Genomic DNA, 24981 nt, shown 5'->3' on the forward strand with positions numbered 1-24981 from the left:
ACTGCACAACGCTGGCATCTCTGTCAAGCTAACTGCAAAAACTTTTTATTCTAGGGATGAAGCCAGGGTCTTCATATGTTCACTGACCTTATCAAGGCAAAATGGAGACTCTGAGTCAGTAAGAAAAGCTGATTTTTAATGGATCTATGAAAAGAAGACAGCGATGCACAAGTAACCTGTCAAGTGCTGCTCACCAAGATTTGTTTGGAACTCACACACTGTAAACACAACCTGGTGGCGCACTTTCTGGACACCTGGTAACTTTCAGCTTGGTTGTTAATTACTGTGTGCCACAATACACACTGATCTGTATTTCAAATGACACTTTTCAATTGATGATGTCTACCTGTTAAGAAAATACAATTCTGCTTTTACTCCTAGTTTTGTGTTCTGAGAGATGAATGCAGAATCTGTATCTTTATGAATACTTATTATGTATATCTTTATCTTGCACTACACACTGAATTTTTCTAGACATACATTTTTATTGAATGTTTATTTATATATATATTTTTATTTCTAGGCTGTGCTGTGCACACTGCGGGATCTTAGTTCCCCAAACAGACGTTCAATCTGGGCCCTAGGCAGTGGAAGTGCAGAGTTCTAAGCGCTGGATCACCAGGGATTCCTAGGTAATGCATATTTTAAAATATATTCTTTTAAATGTCCCTAAATGCCAAGCAATTCTACTGTATCACATAGCTTCATTCTATAGTTTTTGCTTATTCTTTATTTAAACAAATTTGTCACAATCTGATTTATAGTATACCAAGGTACATAATTATATATTCCTAATTCCTTCTACACAACTGCCAAATTGAACAAATCATAAGTTTTTTGGTGTATATTCATTATTTCAAGCATCCTGCTATTATAAAATGTGTTTCAATCTTTTGAAATAAAACATACTTTTTTTGCCACACCCCGTGGCATGTGGGATCTTAGTTCCCTGATCAGGGATCAAACCTGTATCCCCTGTGCTAGAAGGCAGGGTCTTAATCTCTGGACCACCAGGGAAGTCCCTTGAAATAAAATATATTTTATCTAATACTCTGATTTTTTTCTATATTTGAACAGACACAGACTCTAGACCCAGAGTTCTCAACTTTTTTTCTTCCCCTAAACATTTGAGGAATACAACAGACTTCTGAAGATGAGGAAGTATGATTAAATGCTTTAGAATAGGCTAAAAAAAAAAAATCAAGGATCCCATCAACTATTAGTTCCATGACCTTCACCTCCATTTTCTCATTTATAAAATATGGACAAAAATAATGACAAGTTAGTGTTGCAAAGATAAATTTTGCTAATGTACATAAAAGAATACAATGCTTGATATATTAAAAGTCCAAAACATAATGATGGCTAACACTATAATCTGTTAACAGTGACTAACAACTGAAGTGACTTAAGTAGAAACTCCTGGGGGCAGGGTACCCATGTACGACTGGATAATACCACCAAGATGATTTTTCTCTATCACCCTATTTGTGGTATTCTTAATACCACAAATTAAGAGATGCCCCTAATTTGTTTTTAATCATTTATCTAGATTTCAGTCACTTATGCCTTTTACAAATCAAAAAACTGTTTATTATTAGTAATAGCTTCTTAAGAATTAAACCAATAAAAATATAGATTCCTGTAGGAGATTAAAATATAGAAAAGTACAACAAAAGTAAAATTTACCTGAAACTTCACCTTACATAGTTAGGTCATTACAAACATTTCGGTGGACATAATTCCAGATCTCTCTAAATCTATATTATTACATGTATATAAATACCTTAGAAAAGCCCTTTTGATTACTTCACTTAACAGTGAACAAATAATAAATAAATGCATAGCACTACTATATTGATCCTACTTTATTTAGCCTCCCCTACCATAGCTCCTTAGGCTGCTTTTAGACCAGAAGAGCTCTAGGACATTGTCAGGTAACAGTGGTAACAGAGAAGTCAGATGGATAACAGCTGCTGACTTGCTTACACACTTACAGGTTTCCTTCCTTCCTCATTTTTATAAAGAACTTCAACCAGAAATGAATATTAAATTTTGTCAAACACTGAATTTTGCAAAAGTTTTACATTTACAACTACTGAGATAACCATAGCGTTATTCTCCTAGCATTATTAATATGAATTCTGTCAACAGGTTTCCAAATACTGAGTCATCTTCACATTCTTGAAATGAACTTCATTTTACTTGGAGTATAGTAATCTTTTAATGTTCCTCTGGATCCTATTCGCTAATATTTTATCTAAGATATAAGCAAAAATGTTTATACGTGACACTGACCGACTGTATTTATTAGGTTTGTGTTTAGGATAGATTCTGAGTTACCTGTCTCACAAGTTAGAAGGCTGTTGAGGAATTGCAGGAAGGGGAATGACATGGTGTGCTTTGCTTTCTAGAGGTCATTCTGATTGCTACGTAGATACTGGACCACAGAAACGAAAGACTGCAAGGAGGGACGATCACGTGCTTGTTTTTTCAGTAATCCAAGTACCCTGGATTAGAATAGCAGCGATAGAAACGATAAGAAGCAAAGTCAAGAGGCAGGAAATGGACTGCAAAAAACTCAACTGTGCAGTGGGAGGTCAGGCTACTGTAGGATCAATGAACAGGAAAGAGCGAAATCTATGAGCAGACCTGGAAGTTCACTTGAGAAGTCCAAACCCACACCCTGAAATCAAGGGGGTCTGAAATCTTCCTGTTAAGTTTGCACCTGTCCACTGGGCAGACCCAGAGAGACTTAGCTAGGGGGACTGCATCATCCCTGCTCATCTGCCCTTTCCTCCTGGCTAACTCTTCCCACAGCATCTTCTCCCTGAAAACAAGCACTACAGTTGACTCTTCTTTGAGAAAAGATGCTGGTCAGATGACTGGGACCAATGGCCAGTTGTGTTACTTCAAATCAGAGTTACAGGAGAGTCTTCAGATTGAAGAGTCTTCTTCAATCTGAAATATGTTCTGAAGATAGCACTGATAAGAATCCAGTTATTCAATCAATAAATATTTATCATGCAGCTAGTATGTGCTATCCTGGGTGCTAAAGATACACCAGTAAGTGAAATGGATAAAGTTCGCGAACCTAAGGTACTTATTCACAGTCCTAAGGCAACCTAATGATGGACTGGAACTAAAATGCACTGACTGAACATTTATTATGCACCAAACAACCTGATATTTCACTCTCTATCAAAGAGACAAAAATATGGGTCTGGCTTCATTTTATGTTTTAAAAAAAAGAGAGAAAAGATATATGTGACTTAAAACTCGGATAATCTTCTATTTCTAGCCAATTTTCAGGATTACTCAAAAATATCATCTTCACTTTTTTTTTTAAAGCTCAATTAAATTATTTAGAATATCTGTCTTGTCTGGTGAAAAATGGGACTTAAAAAAGATTCTAGCATCTTGCTGATCAAGTGTCTGAAAAGATTCATCAAGAATCTGAAGGTAGATGAGAAGACACACGCAAACTAAGCAACATAGTGTTTTTATAATCAACTTCTAGTCTGCCCACATAAGCAGGTACAATGTCTGGAGCTGCACTATTTAGTAAAAGTGGGCCACTTTTTCATTATTTACAAACAATAGAACACAGTTCATTATGCATGCTCAATATCTAAATTACACAAATGTGGCATATGTTAAGAAACTAAAGGTACTGTTTATAATCAAATACTTCTAAGAAAGAAAACTGTCCAACTGTCATTTAAGTCAACTTACTACAGAACAAACACAATATTTGTTATGTTAACCAAAAGTAATGCAAACCTCATTTTAGTTTGCCTTAACTCATTCTTATCAATAAAACCTATGTTTCATCTTCAAGCCTAAATTTTATGGATACAATTTTGTATGTTTTCCTAGTTATATAATTAGACAAATAAGAAAATTAGAGTAAATCCTTGGAGATTCCATTTATTCCCAGTAAATGAAGCAAATCTCAAGTAATAAGCAGTGATTGATCCTGACAATCACAAAGCATTTTTCTTCAAAAAATCTGTTTTAAAGAAACATGCTTAATATATTCCCAACACTCATTTCTAGGAAGCTAAGCACAGAAAAGGAGCAACAATAGCAGTGAGAACAGAGGCCTTGAACACAGTCTCCTTTCTTCCCAGCTGGCCAATCAATTTGTTTCTTTGCTTCTTTCAGCATTTGGACAGTGTCAAGGTCCTTTCTGCTTCCCCTGTCCCCTAAAGAATGTACTGGCCCCTCCTTTTAGGCAGACAAAAAAGTGTATGCATGGCTTTTTTCCCCTTAATAGCAACCATCCTCTACTGACATAAAACAAATACACTAAACAACACTGAATATTATGTGTGAACTTTAACAAAAGACTAAATAGGTATTTTCTTCTGTTTCCTTCTATATGATTATAACATGTTAACTGCAAACTATTAGAAAATTCAGAAAGGTGTTAAAGGAGGAAGGTGAAACTTGCCTGAAATTCTCCCACCTATAAATAAACCCTACTTAGAAAAACATATTCCCTACAGGGCTACAGCTATTCAACATGATTTTATTATCAATATCAAGAAATTTGCATAAAATATTAAAGTACTTATAATTAGAATAAAGTATTTTCTACAGACTTGATCTTCCCTTTTCCTAAACATATCAAGTACCTTTTTGGCAACAGTGTAAGACCAGAGGCTTTCAAACCTTCTTGAACACAACCCACAGGAAGAGAATCACTTATTATGGCCATAATTACACACATACACACACACACACATATACAACTGAAACAAAAGTTTCATGATCAACAACCTCCCTCAAGACATATGATGTACTCTGATATTTGCTCTGTCCTGCTCTAGTCCATTAAAAAAATTTAAAATTATACACACACACACACACACATACAACTGAAACAAAAGTTTCATGAATCAACAACCTCCCTCAAGACATATGATGTACTCTGATATTTGCTCTGTCCTACTCTATTCCATTAAAAAAATTTAAAAAGGCTGGTTGTGTTGTGTGATTTCCCAACTCACAGCTTACAACCTGCAATTTAAAAATCACTGACCTAGAGGGGAAAATCCCTAAATTCAGAGATCCAGCTTTGAAAATAATTAGCTAAGTAACCAGAATCAGGTCATTTAATCTCTTCTCTTCTGAGTTTTCCACTTCCTTTACAGAGCTCAGCAGTCAATAAGAAAATGAATCTAAAAATCCCAAGCAAACCAACTAATTATATTACTGTTTGCAAACTTCAGTATTAGTAAGCAAATCTAACAAACCAGGTGATCTTTTACTCAAATAAGAAGAATCAGATCAAAAACACCCCAATAATTCATCACGTTATAATCAGTAATTAGGTGCTGTCATGAAGTAGGCCCTATGATGCTGAGTCTGAGTCAATGGCTCACTCCGAGATTTTGAGCATATTGAACAGTTGCTAGGAAACCAACTCATCCTTCACCAAACACAGTTAAACCTCTGCCCCCACCACCAAGTCATTCCAAGTTATCCAATATAATTAAAATAAACTGCAAGGTAGCAGCACTATCAGATTTTTTTTTAATAAGCCAGATTAAAGCTCTGAAATAGCTCGAGCATTTTATAAACATGTTTATGCAATGGCCCACTGGGCTATTTCACCTCACATACTATACATGACAAGACATCCCCCTGGGATACTTCCAAAGGAAATCTCTGCAGACATTTATTTTCTAGGAAATTTTACTATGTCAAAAAACTGCGCAAAAAAACAAAGAACCTATTTTGCAGTGAATACTCTGTCACTGAGCTATACCCACCCCTCTCCCCTCCAAAAGAAAATATTCTGAATTGTTTTAGGGCAGAAGTGATCAACTTTAGATAGCTGTGATACTCCAAAACACTCCAAATTTCACATACAGCCTTGTAATTCAGCTTAAAGTAAAAAAAAGGAAAAAAATTATGAAAGTTTAGTATATCTTACATTATCCATTTGGTGCAAGAGGATGAAAATATAGCCTATGTGCCTGGGAGCGCCAAGTTAATTACCACTATGAAAAAATCATTAAAGTAGTAATTAAAATGAAATTTGGGGGGGATACTAGATTTTTTTAAAAGTGGAACACATTAATGACCATATGAGAACTGATATATACTTAATGAAAGTTAATGGCAAACAGGTAAGTCATAATAACTACTTCTTTACTCTCTATTAAATGCCTTAGGAAACAAGTCAAAAGCACAAGTCTTTAATATTTACTTAAATACAAGTCTGATTTGACTGTAAATCATTTCTATGTTAAGTCTGATATACCTGAATGAATATTTTCAACAAAAAGCACAAAATTCAGCCAACAATGAATTCACTAGAAAATTTTAAAAGAACTATCAGCTAGAAATTAAAATACTGACACTGTGATTAGAAATGACCTGGTCTGCTAAATGTAGGATTAAAGTGAAACATCAGCGATGCAAGTTCAGAATAGTTGGAACGTACAGAAAAGAGGCATGCCCACCCCAACCCCATTAACAATTAAATAATAATTTACACAGAAGGGACTTCCAGAAGTTCTGGAAAGAAAAAAGTGACGGATGTATATCAACAATGATGAAAATGTTCCACCCTTAAGATTAAAGGAGAAAAATTGGAAAAAATAAATGACATAAAGTGAACATCAGAACAAACAGACAAAGGGCCAAGAAATAGGTCTCCCTGGGCGGAACAAATATCTGGAGGAGAGGAAGGGAGCGATGGATGAGATCAACAGATCACTGTCATTAGCTGAATGGTCTCTGAACTGACTGATAAGAGCTGAGTTCTTTTCAGTGGAAAGAAGAAGGCTGCTGAAAGGACTTAAAATGTGGTATGAATAGAAAATAATTTTTTCTGCACTGTTTCACTGCACTAAATCATAGCAGAGATAAGAGGGAGTGAAAGGAAGAAGTGCAGCAGAGTCTGTGTGCATCCCTAGATACGGAGAAGTGTCAGGTAACATCAGCGATAAGCTATGGGGAATAACCTTGGAGACCGCTTTGCTTCTGTTATAGACGGGCTAGTTCGTTCATTCACCCCGTGTAAGCAATACTGTATACATTACTGTGTATTCCACAGGCACTGGGAAGTCTACAAAGACATAAGAAGTCCCAGGTTTTGCCCTCAGGAACTTACCATCAGACAGAGGAGTACAATTACCCAGCTAGTAAGCACCCCAGGGGTAGTTAAAAATTATGCTACAGGGTTTAGAAGTAAACATTCTCATTCTTAGCTAGTGTGACTGGGGTGGTGGGTGCTGGGGGCTTTTCTGATGAGGTAGCAGGAGCAGAGCTTTAAAGGATGAATAGAATTTCAAATGCTGGAGATGAAGGGAGGAGGGCATTCAGACAGGCAGGACAACCTCTGGGTTGACTGGAAAATAAATATAAAGAATGAGATAAAAGAAAAACAGGAGATGGAGCCAGACCATAGTGGTGTTTTTAATCTTCAATTTGGCAGCATGCATACTGGTGAGAAGTGTTTTTCAAATTCTTAATCTATCACAGAATTTTTCCTAGGAAGAGAAAAATTACTGAGTTTGAAATTTCACAATTGCACAAGAAAACAATGACAAAATTTAGAAAGTTTTATTAAAAAAAAAAAAAAAAATCATTTCCATTGATAGAGCCTAGACAGTGAACTGGCTGGACATCCTCAAATAGGTCCCAATGGCATCACTGATGGTCACACCCTTGCCCATGTGCTCTAACTCAATCCCAGAGGACTACCTCTCAAAGGGGAGTTCAGTCACCACTGCTGGATCAAGCCTGGCTTCTACACAAAAAGGATCGAATATGACTCTGGTGCTTCAAGCTTTTTACTAGACTGGGCTCAGAAAAAAAACCACCAACCAATCAGGCTAATGGACTTCAAACTTGTCCTTATTTTGAGTCACTAAAACCTATCTTTACTTGAAACTTTCCTAATATTTCACACTTAGTTTCTCTTTATGGTACATATGCCAAAGAAACCCAAAAAACCTTACTATTCCTTAACACAACAAAACACTACTATTTTATGTAGGCAGATAATTGGGGGGCTGGGGCGGGGGAGAATATAGACAACACAACCCTGAAATACCTTTTCCCAAGTTGCGTGTGTCTCAGTTGATGCATTTGAATAGGATGGCTATTTGGGTGTCACCTTGGCTGGACCATAGTTAGGCGCCTACACATCTGGTCAAAGACTATTCTGGATGTTTCTATCAAGGTGTTTTTGGATGAGACTGACACTTAATTTATGGACTCTGATTTAAGTGGGATCACCCTCCATAATGTGGGTGAGCTTCACCCCAAAACAAGAAGGAATTCTGCCAGGGGACTGACTCTGGACTCAACTGCAACTCTTGCCTTGGGTCTGCCAAACCTGCCAGCCTGACCTGCAGCTTCTGGACTGACCCTGCCTCCACAACTGCCTGAAGGAAGTGCTTAGGAGAAACCTCACTCCCTCCACACAAACCCACTCTCTCTACACAGACCTGTTTCTCTCTGGAGAACAATGATTAATACAGGTAGTAATGCCAGAATCAGGACTAGAGACTGCTAGTCAAACAACTTTCATTTCCAAGGAGAGGAGACTAAGAAGAGAGTGGAAGGGCGTAGTCCCAAAGAAGGAGTAAAGTTACCTTACACACACCACTGTTTTTATTTCTTTCTCCAGTTTACTCTGAAGTCATAAATTATCTCACAAATACTGCATAGATTTCCTTTCCAGCCCATTTCTTAGAAGATCTGCACATGTGTACTTATTACTACATTCAGCCCAACAAGAGTTTCAGAATTATTAAGTCTCTATTTCCTGTGGAGGATGACAGACCTCAGTTACTGATTTGCTACTACATAATGATCAGCAGTGATAAAATTAACCTTTATTAAATGGTAAAGTTAACTATACATATCAATCAAAGAACTCCATAACTCTATCATCTCAAATCAGTATTTCTATTAACAATAAAGCCAATTTTATTAAGCAGAAGTTTCAGTAACACTCTGGACTATTTTCAAATGGTGTTTTTAGGGGGTCTATGTTAACTTTCTATCTTAACATGAAGCTTCATGTGGCAAGTCAGCACCTTAACCAACTGGTCCAATTCTTAACATTAGAAATCTACGTAGACCTGCTAAGGTTGGTATCACCTCATTTCATCTAAACCTGACTGAAAAGGAGCAATGAACATAATTAACTAGTAATTATGCTGCAAATAATAACTGCTTGAGGAAAGATTTTAAAAAAGGTCATGTCATACAGCTTCTAAAGAATATTCTTCAGAGTAAATACTTTAATACTACATATATGAATATCTTATGTAGCTAAAGTTGAAAAATCATATACTATCAAACTCCAAAATTTGATTTTCAGTTGGCAGGAAGGTAGGCACAATTTTAATAAAAACTATGATTATGAATCTTTCCTTCAAGAACCGAAGAGGCAGGGACCTGAACCTGTAAGATCCAGCCTAGGGGCAGAGGTTATCACTTCAATGAGAGAATGGTTCAGTGGGCCTGCAATGCACAGAAGGGTCAGGTGTTTAGAAAGAGCACTAAGAAGCCAAGCATTGACATTACAGGAAACCATGCTTCAGACGGGAAAGTCAAAGGAGGCAGCAGCAGACAAATAATTGATTACAGTTTAGAAAAGACTGTAGATGAACACACTTCTAAACAGATGGCAGTGGCCTAGCAAGAGGGGCACAGTAGCAAGAGGGATTTGACTTCAGTGAATAGGAGTATTTTACCCCGATACTGTTCAGAATTGCCAGTATCTGGTAATAATAAAGTGTTCCATTATTATTTTTAAATCAGCTGCAGACAGTGCATTCCTTTGTCACCTGCACCTGGATGCACTGCTCCACGCCCCCTGTCTCCCGGGGCACCACCAACACAGACTTCTGAAATGACCTGCTTGACACTGTCTCTATGCCAAAGACAACTGTTCAGGCTGTGTCAATAGAAAGAACTCTCCCAAAAGAAACCAGACTTCAAAATGATTTTCATTACTTTCATTATTTTCATTACTTTCATTATTTCATAGTGTAGTTAACACTAATATAAGCAGTTCAGGTATATTATGGGGCTTCCCTGGTGGCTCAGATGGTAAAGAATCTGCCTGCCAAAGCAGGAGACCCAGGTTTGATCCCTGGATTGGGAAAATGCCCTGGAGAAGGGAATGGCAACCCACTCCAGTGTTCTTGCCTGGAAAATCCCATGAACAGAGGAGGTATATTACATATTAATATAAAAATTAAATACTGGTTTAAAAATCAGTTTGTGTTTATCTAATGAACATACATATTTCAGTGATGAGAAAACATTTAAATTAAAAATATAACATTATTTTAGCATATTTAACTCTAAGGGAGAAAAATGCCCTTTAACCATATTCTTTTAAAATAATGAAAAATGTCAGGAGCTCAAAAGTACTAACAGTTTTTCCCTAAGCTGACTCTTCTAAAAGCTGAAATTTATTTTCATTTTCATAAAGAGACAAAGGATTTTTCATATTTATGTTCTATAAATTCACTGCTTATAAATATCCTAATTTTATTAAAAATAAAGTTTGCATAAGAGAAAAAGTTATTTTAACCGAATTTCTGATGTGTTACTTGGTCCTACTGTAAATGCTTTTTCTAGGCTTGAGAACTAGAGGTAAAATAACTGCCACCAAATGTATTTCAAGGAGATTTACTGAAGACAGATGAAAGAACCAGAAACTAAAACACCTGACTGAAGGCGAGACGAATGCATTAAACACAGAGCACCTGGCAAAGAGCACGCACGTGAGGGCAGAGCGGCTCCACCTCATCAGGATGGAGAAGCCTCCTACGTACACATGTGATCACAGACCACGCCACAGCTTCCAGCGCTGTGTCTATAACTGCTTGAAAGGAAGGCACTGCTACAAACCTCACTAGAGTCACTACATTTACAAAGAAAAGAACAACAAAAGCACAATGTAATTATGCAATATGAAAGGGGTAAACAGGAATCTGAAATTTAAATGATTTAAATATATAAAGCTTTCATGAACAAGCACAATGTAATCAACAATTTAATAATATACATTTTTTAAAGGGCATACACTATTCTGCCATGTAAAATAAAAATAAAGTCAATTTCTGAAGTTTATGAATTTTTAAGAATTTAGTGTACCTTAACATGGCAAGGCTTCTTAATAATGTATTCAATCATGATTAATAAAGGCTACTGGCTGAGAGACTGCTACTAATATAGTGGGGTTCAAAAAATGAGCAGTTGAACACTCCTCTTCTAATATTCAACTTCATATGCAGTAGGCTCCAAAGGTTGTATTTTCAAGTTATTCATAAATACACCAACTTCCAGAGTTTATCTGGCATCTAATAATCAATATAAAGCAAGCCAATGCTTTATTTACAGACTTAAATGCTTAGCGGAACCAGTGTGGCCTCTTTCACCTCTTAAGCATCAGCTAATATATGTCCCGAAGCAGGAGACATCACACAAAAGCACAAGGCTGGGCTCGTTTTGAGACCGCAGCATTCTTGCTTCCCCTGTGAGGTCTGCAGGCCTGTACAGCGCTAACATCTAGAGACATCACCCAACTCTGAAGTGCATCTTTCTAGCTTACACCTAACTACGTTTCAACTTACCAAATCCCTGTGCAACACCCAGTTAGCATGCAGGTAGTGGATCCCATCTAGAATCTGATACAATAGTGACTTCACCATCCCCCGAGGTAACTGAACTGGCTTCTTGTTTGCTTTAGAAGCTCTGTGAAACTTGATTATATGCTGAAAGAAAGAAAAATATCACCAGAAGCTTAAAAAAGAAAAGAAGGAAAGATAGTTTGATAAATAATATTTTCCTAACTGAAAAGGAAACACTCAGCGATTTCCAAAGATACTGAAAATATCATTTCACATTCTGCTGGATAGCATAAATAACCTTAAATAACTACAGCTAAAATGTCATTTCCTGAGCATGGGATAGGGCCTCAGAAAATAAATGACAACAAAGAAGTAGAAAGTAATGTGATTTTATTTTTAAAGTATAATTAAAAATTACTTTCAGAGTTACTTGACCTGTTTATCTAGTGAAAATTTTCAAGAAACAAATACCTGTTATTCTGCAGTGAATAAAATGTGTATTAAATGAAAGAAAGAAAAAAAAGAACAGAGTTTTGGCTGGCTGACATAGCATAGGTGTGGTACCTATTTACCACAACTGGGTTATAAAGAAAGCCAATGGAAAAATATTTCAATTAAGTACACAGACGCACAAAGGAATAATATGTAAATGACCAGCTCATATCTTTGGTCATATATAATATTTAGAAATATCAATGCTTCAGACAAGGGGGGAAAAATGGCCTTGAAACATCCAGCAAAGCTTTCTAGGTATAATGTTAGTGGACATCCAGTAAACATGATGCCAGTTTATAAACAGAAAAATCATTTTACAAATAAATGTACCTCAACAGAAACAAGATCCACTGTTTCAAACTCTCGACAGATTTCTCCATTGTAATGAAAGCACTCTCAAACTGCAAGAAAATCTAGAAATCGGCTGCAGCCAACTCTACTGTGTGTACCACTGACAGGCCTACATCTAACATACACAAGAGCAGACTCCTGGTCAGTATCTGACTGCATATTAGGTGTATTCTTGAACTTACCTTTCCATTTCTCTTTTCTTAAGCCATATATAGAAGTAGAAAATGGGTAAGAAGTAACTAATGACTAATGAGTGAAGGAGTTTTATTTTCCAAAGAAAAAATATAGAGCAAAGGCCTATGTTTGGGAAGGTAAAGGGTTATCAGTTAGTGTCTTTAGTAGTATGTAGTATGATTAATGTAGTATGTAGTATGATTAATCAATTTAGTATGATTAATCTATCCTTTAGTAGCAGCATGATATTATTTTAATTTTCTTCTCGGTCATTTTTTCGAAGTACTTAAGAACAGGCAAACAAAACAGAGCTATAGTAAGTCTTAATAATTTAGACTGTTTTGTCACCTATCCAAAGAAATGACAATCAAGTCACATCACCTTAAGAAGAACCAGTAGCTCTCAGAGCTTTAAAAAAAAAAATTAAGATACATTAAAAAAAGAAAATTAAAACCTGCCAGAGTAAGAATGAAAGGAATAAATATGTGCAGGAGGTAAGATAATCAATTGATGCTATATACATTTCTTTAGGTAGTATTTTCATTAGGGTATTTACAAATTACTTTTTTACCAATATTTTATAGCTACAAAAACTACAGTGGGGAAATCTCTTACCTTCATTTTCATTCCTGGGCTATATAACAAATATGCAATACATATACCATAAGATTTCACCAACACCTAAGTAATTTTTTAAAATGACTTTTTATTCTTTCTGCCCTTTGCTGCCTTACCCCAGCTAATTCATTTCAATATTCCAATTAAAATAAGAAAATAAAATGGATAAAGAGTAGTTTTAGTAAACTGAATCATCATTTGGTTTTTATTAAAATGAGCACTAAAAGTGCTTATTTGGCTTAAATGAGTTGATAAAGCCAATGGTGACTCTATGCACACATTCTGCTGGCTGCTAAGTCACTTCAGTCGTGTCCGACTCTGTGTGACCCCACAGATGGCAGCCCACCAGGTGCCTCTGACCCTGGGATTTCCCAGGCAAGAATACTGGAGTGGGTTGCCATTTCCTTCTCCATCTACACACATTACATGCAGCTTATTTTATGAAAGTATAATTATTATATCTACACATAAAATTAAATATTACATACCAGCTTTGCTAGAAACCATGTTGAATACAATACTATCTCCTATGCTCAACTATGTCTTATTACATATCTTGCTTATCAACTAGCCTGGAAATTTTCTCATAAACTTGGATTATATAATTTGATTTTATATTACATTTGAATATGATGAGTGTTCAATACTGGCCACTCCAATTTAATGAACTTTTATTAACAGAATCTGAATTTGATTTGATTTCTTTTACAATAACAGAAGCCAACAAAAACTATCATGCACCTTGGGCAATAGTCTCATAAAACAGGGAAAATTTCATGTGTCTATTTTCTGTTCGAAAATAGTTCTTTCCAGGTAACTTATATAAAAATAAATGGAATCAAATCACACTTAGTCATGTAAAATAGCAATCTACAAACAATACAAAAAAACTTCAAAAAAAAAATCTGAAAGCATATGAAACCAAAGTTAAGTTTCAATTTCTGGAGTCTGTTAAAGTTAAAATGACGAAAATGAGGGTTCACCTGGAAATTAGCAAAAGAGTTTGAAACTTTCACTACTTTCAGAAGGCGAATTTCCTGTTACAGTTTTACCAGGATTTGTGCTAGCTTTATTTCAAAAGTTTGTACTTCCATTTACGAACTACAGCTGAATGAAAAGATAAATTATTTTGAAGATTCTGAAATTGAGCCAGGATACTGTAATCCCTTGCATATGTTTTCTCTTTTTATTTAGCTCAATAAATGCACAGCCATGCTAATTCAGTAAGTATAGACAGGATGCAAAATATAGCAAAATATTTAAAGAACATATTACATATTAAATAGCAGAAAAATGTATTTCACAATAGTGAAGTAGTTAATTAACTTGACACAATACTGGATATTATTTACTTGTAAAAAAGAGCAGTAAAAGTATTATATTTTACAGATGGGGGAAGCTACCCCTTCAGAGTCATTAAGAGATTTGCCCTATGTCATATGACAAATAGACAGGCCCACTAAATCCCAATCTGAGTGAGTGAATCTAAGTCGCTCAATTGTGTGAGACTCTTTGAGATCCCAAGGACTATATATCTATATATATATAGTCCATGGAATTTTCCAGGCCAGTATACTGGAGTGGGTAGCCTTCCCCTTCTCCAGGGGATCTTCCCAACCCAGGGATCAAACCCAGGTCTCCTGCATAGCAGGCAGATTCTTTACCAGCTGAGCCACAGGGGAAGCCCAAATCTCAATCTAGTTCTCCAAATAAATACAACATACTCAGGTCCCTACACAAGGTATTATCACCTTCCCATGGAAATGGAAACCCACTCCTCTACTCTTGCCTGGAAAATCCCATGGATGGAGGAGCCTGGTAGGCTACAGTCCATGGGGTTGCAAAGAGTCGGACACGACTGAGCGACTTCACTTCGCTACAGAATAAAAGGAAATAGGCTGTTTTTAAATTTTACAACAAAACAGTTATTACTGTTACTTTTTTTTATGTTGTCAAAATCCACAGCTAGGAAACAATATTGAAGAGCTGTTTATACTCTTCAGATTCTTTTGTTCTCTGCAGTATGTCAAACTGATAAGAACAAAAGTAAAAATACAAAGCAACACTCTAGCCTTCATACTTTCTCAACTGCATTCTGAGATCCCTTTTATCTTAAAATAATATCTAATACTACGATGAGCTCCCCAAATTGTCTCCAGTTAGTCCTGTTGATCCCCGACTGAAACCATGGCCCCACATCCACCGTGGTGCGCCTTACCCAGAGGTCATGTTCGGCATAGTCAAACAGAAGCCACACTTTCCTGTCTGCGTGAGACAGAAACACCTTTTGAAGAGAGATGACATTTGGGTGCTTAAGTTCTCGAAGTAGCTGCAAAACAAAGGGGAGTCATTAAAAATCTTTGTCATAAAAGTAACATGAAAAACCCTACACCGTTTGTAACTCAAAGGCAATACAAACCTAATGGTACTCAATCCTAAAAATCTAATAAATACCCATTTTCTTAAACGTATTTTCTCAAAATACAATTTTGAGATGCCCATACAAATGAATACAAATCTGTGGGCAAAAGATACTGAAAAGATATAATTGTGTAAATCTGTCAGTTTTGTTGTTATTGTTCAGCCGGCTTCCTTCTTTAATGTTTTTATTATGGTAAAATACATGTAATGTAAAAATTACCATTTTATGCTACTGATGAACCTATCTGCAGGGCAGGAGTAGAGACTCAGACATAGAGAACAGATTTATGGACACACTAGGAGCAGGAGAGGGCGGGCGAATTGAAACAGCAGGACTGAAATATATACGTTACCATATGTAATATAGATAGCTAATGAAAGCTGCTATATAACACAGGGAGTTCGACCTGGTGCTCCCTGATAACCTAGCGGGGTGGGATGGGGTAGGAGGTGGGTTCAAGAGGGAGGGAACATATGGATACCTATGGTTGATTCATGTTGATGTATGGCAGAAACCAACATAATAGTGTAAAGCAACTATCCTTCAATTAAAAATAAATATAATGTTAAAATATTATGTTGTAAAAAATTTTTAAATAAATAAATTTTTAAGAAACTACCATTTTAACCATTTTTAAGGGTACAATTCAGTAGTAGCATAAGCACACTCACAATGCTATGCAGCCATCCCCACCATCCATTTTAGAACCGTTTTATCATCCTAAACAGAAATTCTGTACCCGTTAAATGATAACTCCCCACTTTTCTCTCCCTGTGAGCCCCTGGTAACCCCTAATCTAGTTTCTGTCTCTATGAATTTGTCTATTCTAGGTGCCTCACGTAAGTAGAATTATTCAGTATTTGTCCTTTTGTGTGGCTTATTTCACTAAGCATAACTTAGTCTTTAAGGTTTATCCATGGTGTAACATATTTCAAAATTTCATTGCTTTTTATGGCTGAGTACATTCCATTCCATATATACACATCTTGCTTATTCATTCATCAGCTAACAGTCACCGGTTATTTCCACATTTTGGCTACTGTGAATAATGTTGCTATGAACATTGGTGTATAGGTACTCAAATTCCTCCTTTCAGTTCTTTGAGTAAATACCTAGGAGGGGAACAGCGAGATCATATGATGACTCTATGTTTAACTTTTCCAGGAACCACCAAACTGGTTTTGACAGTAGTTTCACCGTTTACATTCCCATCAGCAATGTGTTGAGAGTTCCAATATCTCCACACCCTCACCAACGTCTATTTACCTTCTAAATTTTTTTTATAATAGCCACGTCCTAATAGGTATGATGCGGTATCTGCTGTGGCTTTGATTTGCGCTCCCGAATGACTCATGGTGTTAAGCATCTTTTCATGTGCTTATTGGTATATCTTCTTTGGAGAAATGTCTATTCAAGTCTTTTTCATAATGTCTATTCAAGTCCTCTGCCTATTTCTGAACTGGGTTTTTTGATGTTGTTATTGAGTTGTATTTCTTTATATAGTGTAGACATTAATCCTTTAGCAGTATATGATTTACAAATATTTTCTCTCATTACACTAGTTGCCTATGTTTTGACATCACACAACAATACACTTAAAACAAATCTGTAGTTTGTAATTCTTTGAAAAACTAACTATAGTTGTCCCTCAATATCAGAGGGGGTCTGATTCCAGGATACCCCAATACCCCACCCCACATGGGTACCCAAATCCCCCAGTGCTCAAGTTCCTTATGTAGAATGGTACAATACCTGCATATAACCTATGCACATCCTCCCATATACTTAAAATCATCTTTGGATTACTTAAAATATCTAATACAATGTAAACACTACACAAATAGTTGCTGGAGCAGGTAGATTCAAATTTTGCTTTTTGGAACTTTCTGGAAAGTTCTTCCCCCGAATATTTCCTATTTGCAGTTGGTTGAATCTATGGATACAAAGGGACAACTGTAACAGCAACATTAGAAAATACAACAAAATAACACTCATCACCACTGAATACCAGATGAGAATTAAGATCTGTAACTCTGTGAGATACAGTACCTATTTTCTCAGGTATTTACATTACAAAGTAAAGTTGATTAAAATTTTATAAATGTTTCATAAAATAATAAAGAGCTTATACAGATAGAAACAACCAAGTAGAACACACTTTAAGGGCTTACTAACCCTTGTCATCTCCGAGAAGGACATTCTTCTATTAACACCTTGTATCTCCATATTTTATCTCCATTTAGCAACCCAAGTGGCCCTAATAATCCATCAGCATTCCCCCTCCACTAAGCAAAAACAAATAAAACAGCAACAATAAGAAAAAACTTCACATGAAGCCTGATATTCTGTCTTTATCAGTTAGAAATGATTTACACCGTGCCCTGCAAACGTGTTCCAAAGACATGACAGACCTGTGAGAAAGTCAAGGTCTTAAGAACTTAGGACTTCAGTATCTTTTATAAGAATACTGTCACCAAAATAGCTATCAAGTAAATGTAATGTTAATAATGTATTAGGGGCTCTGAAATGAATTCACAAAAGACAGACTATGAATGGACTATATATGAAGTCATTTATATGAACAATTATTCTTTGGAAAGTGATGATTATTCTATTTAGGAACAAGATTAAATTCAAGTTATATATTTCTACTTTTAGAACAAAACTTCAAACTTATGAAACTCTAGAGATTAAATACAAGTTCTCTGAAACTTAAGGCCAATATCTAAAACTATTTGCTAATTAACAAACAAGGCCAAGAATCTGATACAGGAAAGCCGGGGCTTTGGGGTCACTGGGGACCAGTCAGCTGGCTGGAAGAGTGGACCTAGCGCTAAGTTCATCTCAGTTCTGGGTCAGTGTTTTCTCCATTACCTCACAACTGGAACACACTTCTCAGCTGGGCAGCTATTTCAAATCCTCTCTGGAAACCAGCAGGGTGGAAATTATAACAAACAAACTCCAAAGCTTTGGCAAAAGCTCTCTCAAATTATTAGAAACCTACATACAAGTAGGTTATTCTTAGGTGTCACCTGAATCTCACCTCTGAGAGGAGGCTGAGTTCCTGTACTAAAAAGAAAACAGCAGCAACCATTTTACCAAGCTCTTCCCAGGTGCCAAGAACGGGACTAAGTAGGTGACATGCGCTCTCTCACTCCATCAGGAATTACCCTATGAAATATTTATACTGCTCCTGTTTTACAAAGAGGAAACAGTGGTGTAAGGAGATTAAATAATTTGCTCAAGGTCACATTCATAAGTAGTGGTTAGAATCAGGATTTAAATGCTTTTGAAGTTAACTAATTAATTTCTAAAATACAAATCCAACACTCTGTGGTCTCATATCAACACCTCCTAAGACCTACCCCCAGGGGCGGTAATTCTCCTTCATCCAGAGACACAGAGATTTTAAATACATACTAGGCTGTGAACTGGACAGTGGCAGGCACTGTGTTTTGATTATCACGGGACTGCTAGTTTCAAGCACACTGCCTGGTACTTGAAAGGTACTCATTAAACACCTGGTGAATATATGAATAACTGAATTTATGAATAAACAAAATATATCAGCTAAAGGGCATCATCAACAAACCCTCTGTCTTCTGAACTGTGGACTAACATCAATGCTTTCATCAAAAAAATCAATTCACTTCTATTTTAAAGAAAATCCATCTGATTGGTCAAATATTAAGTCTTTGAGGGCAATGATTTTACTAGTAAGTAACTATGATTATTATAGTAGTAATAAAAGTGTTACAGACTTAACTGAGTTTGTGTCTGCAAATTCTTGTGTTGAAGCCCTAATCCCCGGCCCCTCAGAATGATTCTATTTGGAGATAAGACCCTTAAAGAGGTAATTAAGGTAAAATGAGGTCAGTAGGATGGGCCCTAATCCAATCAGAATGGTGACCTTACAGAAAAGGAGATTAGAACGCAGAGAGAGATGACCTCGTGAAGAGGCCATAGCAGGGTGGCCGTCTGCAAACCAAGGAGAGGTCTCACAGGAAGCCAACTGTGCAGGCACCCTCCACCACTAAGAAAATAAGGTTCTGTTGTTGAAGTCCCCCAGTCTGTAGCATTCTGTTGTGGCAGCCCGGGCAAATAGTACAGTAAATAGCTATTACTACTGAGTTCGTACAACACGCTCTCCTGGGAGCTGGGTCACTGAGGGATTGGAGCTGGAGCCGAGTCTCTGTGAGGAGCTGCCTCTAAGTAAATATTTACACTCACTCACTTCCAAAGGGCCAGGGAGCTCTGGCAGGGCTCGTTTACCCAACACCTGCCACACTCCAGGCCCTGTGGTAGGTGCTACACAAGGTCCCAGGATATAAAATGTGCCGAGACCTTCCACAGAAGTCCTCCGGCAGCAGATTAATTCAAGTGGGCAGGCTGTCTACGCACTGTGGCTGCCGCAGTGATGACTGGCATCTACTGAGAAGCCAATAGGTACCCCGAGTTCACCGTGCCCCAAGAAGTGACCAACACTCCTCATGCACAGAAACCCTATGAGATACCACTGCTCTCATTTTACAAAGAGGAAACTAAAACAGGGATATCAGGTAACCTGCTTTGGGTCCTACAAGCCAAGTACGTGGTAAAGCCAGGGTAACGAGTGAAGTGAAAGTCTCTCAGTCATGTCCGACTCTTTGCCATGACCCCATACAGTTCACAGAATTCTCCAAGCCAGAATACTGGAGTGGGTAGCCGTTCCCTTCTCTAGGGGATCTTCCCAAGCCAGGGATTGAACCCAGGTCTCCTGCGTTGCACACGGATTCTTTACCAATGGAGCTATCAGGGAAGTCCAAAGCCAAGATAAGAGCCTGGGTAATCTGGGTAGGGTCTTAACCACTCTTTGCAACCCTGTGAGGCGGTGAGCTAAGAGAGGAACAAGGAGGACAGTAGTGGGGGAAAAAACTAGTAATCAACAATAAACTATCCACAAAGCCTCACATATTTAAAAATTAAACCATATATTTCTAAATAACCCATGAATAAAAGAAAAAACTCAAAGAAAATGGAGATTGTACTAAGTGATGATAATAATACATTTGTCAAGAGAAAACTGCAAGAAAAACATAACTTAGGGGCAAATTTATAGTCTTAATTGCCTATATTAGAAAAGAATAGTTTAAAAAAAAAAATCAATGACCTAATGGTCCACCTTAAGAAGATAAGAAAAGCAGGCCAAAAGTAAGTAGAAGAAATAATAAAAGTTTAAGAGCAAAAATCAATGACACAGAGAACACAGATTACCAAGTCCACAATGAAACAGGGACACGACTCTAGAAGCTACATTTATGAAAGATAGTAAGAGAATATTCTTAACTTTGTGCCAGTAAATTCAATAACTTAAAATGAAAAAATTACATAAAAAACACAACTTAAACACAAAATACTAAATGTGAAGATACATGGTTTGTGAATTCTGTCAAGCATCTGAGGAAAAATAACTGCCAACTGCACGGAAACTATCAGAATACAGAGGATGAAGAAAGGCTGCCTGACCTGTTCCGTGAGGACAGCACAACTTCAATACTGAAGACAAAGGCATTACAAGAATGATAATCATAGACTAACATTCTTCAGAAGACCTAAGACTCCTTAACAGCACACTAGTAAATCAAAGCAAGTGATATATATAATCAAGCAGGGATTATTTCAAAACTGCAAAATTGGATAAGTATTAGGAAAGTAATCAATGTAGTCAACCAATATAACAGTAAGAACTATACAGTCATTTCAGGACATTCAGAAAAAAGCATCTGACAAAATTCACTACCATTTACACACACACACAAAAAAAAAGAAGTGAACTTCCTAAAGCTTGACTAATGATATCCATAAAAAGCCTATAGCTAGCATTTAACTTGATGGTGAAACACTGAAAACACTTTCCCCCAAGACTGGGAACAAGTAGTAAGATGCTGGCTCTCACCACTATTCAACATCTTCTGAGAGGTTCTAGCCAATGCAATAGGAAAGGAAAAAAATAAACGCATACAGACAGAAAGAAGTAAAACTATTCCTATTTATAGATGACATAATTATGTATGTAGGAAATTCCAAGGTATCACCAAACCTACCAGTGAATTTAGAAATAAAATTTATATAATATATAGCATTTTAGGGCTTTCTTTGTGGCTCGGTGGTAAAGAACCCGCCTGCCAATGCAGGAGACATGGGTTTGATCCCTGGTCTGGGAAGACCCCATATATCACAGAGTAATTAAACTTGTGCACCACAACTACTGAAGCCTGTGTGCCCTAGAGCCTGTGCTCCACAACAACAGAAGCCACTGAAATAAGAAGCCCACACACCGCAACCAGAGAAAAGTCCACGTGGCAACGAAGACCCAGCACAACCAAAAATAAATAAATAAAGTTATATGAAAAAAAAAGGATGAAGGAAATACTCAGAAAAAATATAGGTAAGTAAGTGGGTAAATCAGGTAAATCTAAATAAATTTGATTTAAAAAAACTTATAACATTAAAAAAATATATTCTAAGTACAGAAGCAAAGTAGAAGAAAATATTTTAAAATAATACATATATAGTACAGAAAACATAAAATCCTTAGGAATGAATTTAACAACTATGTAAAACCTCCACACTAAAAAACTATAAAACATTATTGACAGAAATTTTGTAAAAACCTTAAAAATGGAAAATATACCTTCTTAAGATTCATGGCTTGGAAGTTTCAGTATTATTAAGATATCAGTTCGCCCTGAACTGATGTAAACCATAATCTCAGCAGGCATTTTTTAGAAATAAAAATGACTAGCCAGTTCAACAATGTATATGCTAATTCAGAGAACCTAAAATAGCCCAAACAATCCTGAATCCAAAGAATAAAGCTGGTGGCATTATACCACCTCGCTTCAAGTCTTGATGTGTGTGATGCAGAGTGATCTGGAATCAGCCATGGAGAGACAAAGAGATCAATGGAACAGAATAGAGCCCAGAAATAGCCCAACACTTACAGTCATTTCATTTTTTACAAATATGCCAAAGGAATTCAATGGAAAAGAGTCTTTTCAAAAAATGATGCTACAATTGTACATTTACATGGAGAGAGGGGAGGAGACATTCAAGCATTACATCAGACTACAAATAGAAATAAAGTGAACAGATCACAGACTTACAATAAAAGCTGAAATTGCAAGGCTTTAGAAGAAAACAAAGGGAAATATCTTCACAATCAGCAAACAGATGAAGATTTCTTCAGCCAGACACAGAAAACAAGTCATAAGAGGAAAAAACTAGCAAATGAGACGTCATCAAAATTAAAAATTTCTGCTCACCTTAGCTATAAGAACCAAGATCAAGTACAATAAAAATAAGGAGTATTCCTTATTGTGCTTAACTGCATTTACAATTATCAACACAGATAAAAAGCTAAGAATGTTTCTGAAATGAATGGAGAGTTGTTTTAAAAACTTTTTGTTGACGAATAATAAAGACAGAGGAAAGCACGTGAATGGTAAGTGCACAGCTCAGTGAGTTTTCACACATGAAACCCACATGACCAGACCCAGGGCAAAATCAAGAAATGGAACATCACTAGCATCCTGAAAGCCCGCTTGTCTGTCCTTCTGCTCCCTCTCTGCCCCTCCGAAGGTCATCACTATCCCGATGCCCAACATCACTCACCATACTGCAATGGATTTTAATCCTTTACAACTGACTGGAACACAGAGAATAGTAGAAGTTGCAGAACTGACAGTTAATGAACAGATATCTTACCTCAAGATTCAAGGGTATGAGAATTTTATCAATGAAATGAAACATAGTTTTCATTACAGCATACCTTTGGTTAAGAACGCCCTCCATCTGACTCCTATTCCTCCCTTGTGGGGGTAATACTTACATCGCCTCCAAAATCTGAAACCCTCCTCGATTCTCTGCTGCTGCTGCTAAGTCACTTCAGTCGTGTCTGACCCTGTGCGACCCCATAGACGGCAGCCCACCAGGCTCCCCCATCCCTGGGATTCTCAAGGCAAGAACACTTCCTCGATTCTCTACTTATGTACATATACCATTTTCCGTCACTTCTATCATAGTGTCTGTTACATTGTTCCTATAAGTTATGAGTCTCCTTCCTCATCAGTGTGTAAACACTTAAGGCCAGGGTTCTTGACTTTTCTAAGTTTCTATACTTTTACTTGGTCTAGTTGTTGTCAATATGATACAAAATAATTGACTATTAGTTGAAAACCCAATGGTATAGAAGCTGTTAAATTGAGTAAAATTATTTAAATTAATACCTCCAGGCTGTAACAGCCTATATCTGTAGAAAGAGGGCTGAAAGCAATAAAAGTAAAGACTATTATAATACATATTTTAGAATATTCTGACTAGAGACTGAAAAGATAAGTCTGGACCCATAGTTTCCCAATAGTAAAAACTGAAGTAAAATCTCACTTTAAATGTATGAATAATTATTTGGTAATGCATTAACATGAATAATATTTTCCTTCGGAATCAAAATGAGATTTCAATTACCATATGGCAAGGATATGCTTCCAAAAAGGGGGGTATATAATTTTACATATGCAAATGGACAGAAACAATGAAAATCAAATAATCTCATTTTAAGTTCATAAGTAATGGCAATAATTTCATCTTATTAAAATAGAAACACGAATTCTATATGAATTAACATATAATAAATACTTTTATTACACACAATGAAATAAGAATAACTGGACCTTTATCTATTTAGTGACATTTTTTGGAAAACATAAATTTAAATAGTTGATATGAAAAATACTTCTCGTGCTCGCTTCGGCAGCACATATACTAAAATTGGAACAATACAGAGAAGATTAGCATGGCCCCTGCGCAAGGACGACACGAAAAATACTTCTCAACTTTCAGTTAATGTGTTTGTGACAAATACAATTCAGAGACCTATATAATTGACACGCATAAGTCAGTTGATAATAATGATGATAAAAAAGAGCTTCACTTACTGCTATTTCTCTACATGCCGACATAGAGATCCCGGTTCCTTCTATCTGTTTTAAAGCATAGTCTTTATCATCTTTCCTGTGAAAACAAAGTGATTTTAATATATAAATAAATCTAAATATACATGCATTTTGATTTATATAAAGAAATACGAATCACATACACTTTGACACTCTTCATATATAATCACATAATTTCACATGGGAAAAACGTTTTAGATAATCCAGCACAATCACATTATTTGATGAAGAAAGTTATATTCAACCGAATAAAAAGACCTGTCCAAGGCTCTATGCTTATTTGCACAGAAGAGAAAGAAGATTCCAAAAT

The 24981-nt window shown here is 36.4% G+C and overlaps 1 protein-coding gene and 1 pseudogene across 5 annotated transcripts in view; one reads left to right on the top strand and one right to left on the bottom strand.

The window, feature by feature from the left end:
* The window catches only part of CDK8 (cyclin dependent kinase 8), a 71393-nt gene that overhangs the window by 23997 nt on the left and 22415 nt on the right, over positions 1–24981 (bottom strand). For 3 of the 5 annotated variants that reach the window (XM_043891847.1, XM_043891846.1, XM_043891845.1), the window contains exons 2-4: positions 24654–24729; positions 15475–15585; positions 11622–11762 (exon numbers count right to left, since the gene is read on the bottom strand). In XM_043891847.1, coding sequence (XP_043747782.1) covers positions 11622–11762; positions 15475–15585; positions 24654–24729 — 328 coding nt within the window. Of the gene's footprint in view, positions 1–11621; positions 11763–15474; positions 15586–24653; positions 24730–24981 lie in introns of those variants that run through there. The other 2 variants (XM_043891848.1, XM_043891849.1) reach the window with 2 other exon arrangements.
* LOC122687123 lies at positions 24457–24555 on the top strand (annotated as a pseudogene).

Source organism: Cervus elaphus, chromosome 30 (assembly GCF_910594005.1).
Source record: "Cervus elaphus chromosome 30, mCerEla1.1, whole genome shotgun sequence".
Taxonomy (NCBI): Eukaryota; Metazoa; Chordata; class Mammalia; order Artiodactyla; family Cervidae; genus Cervus; species Cervus elaphus.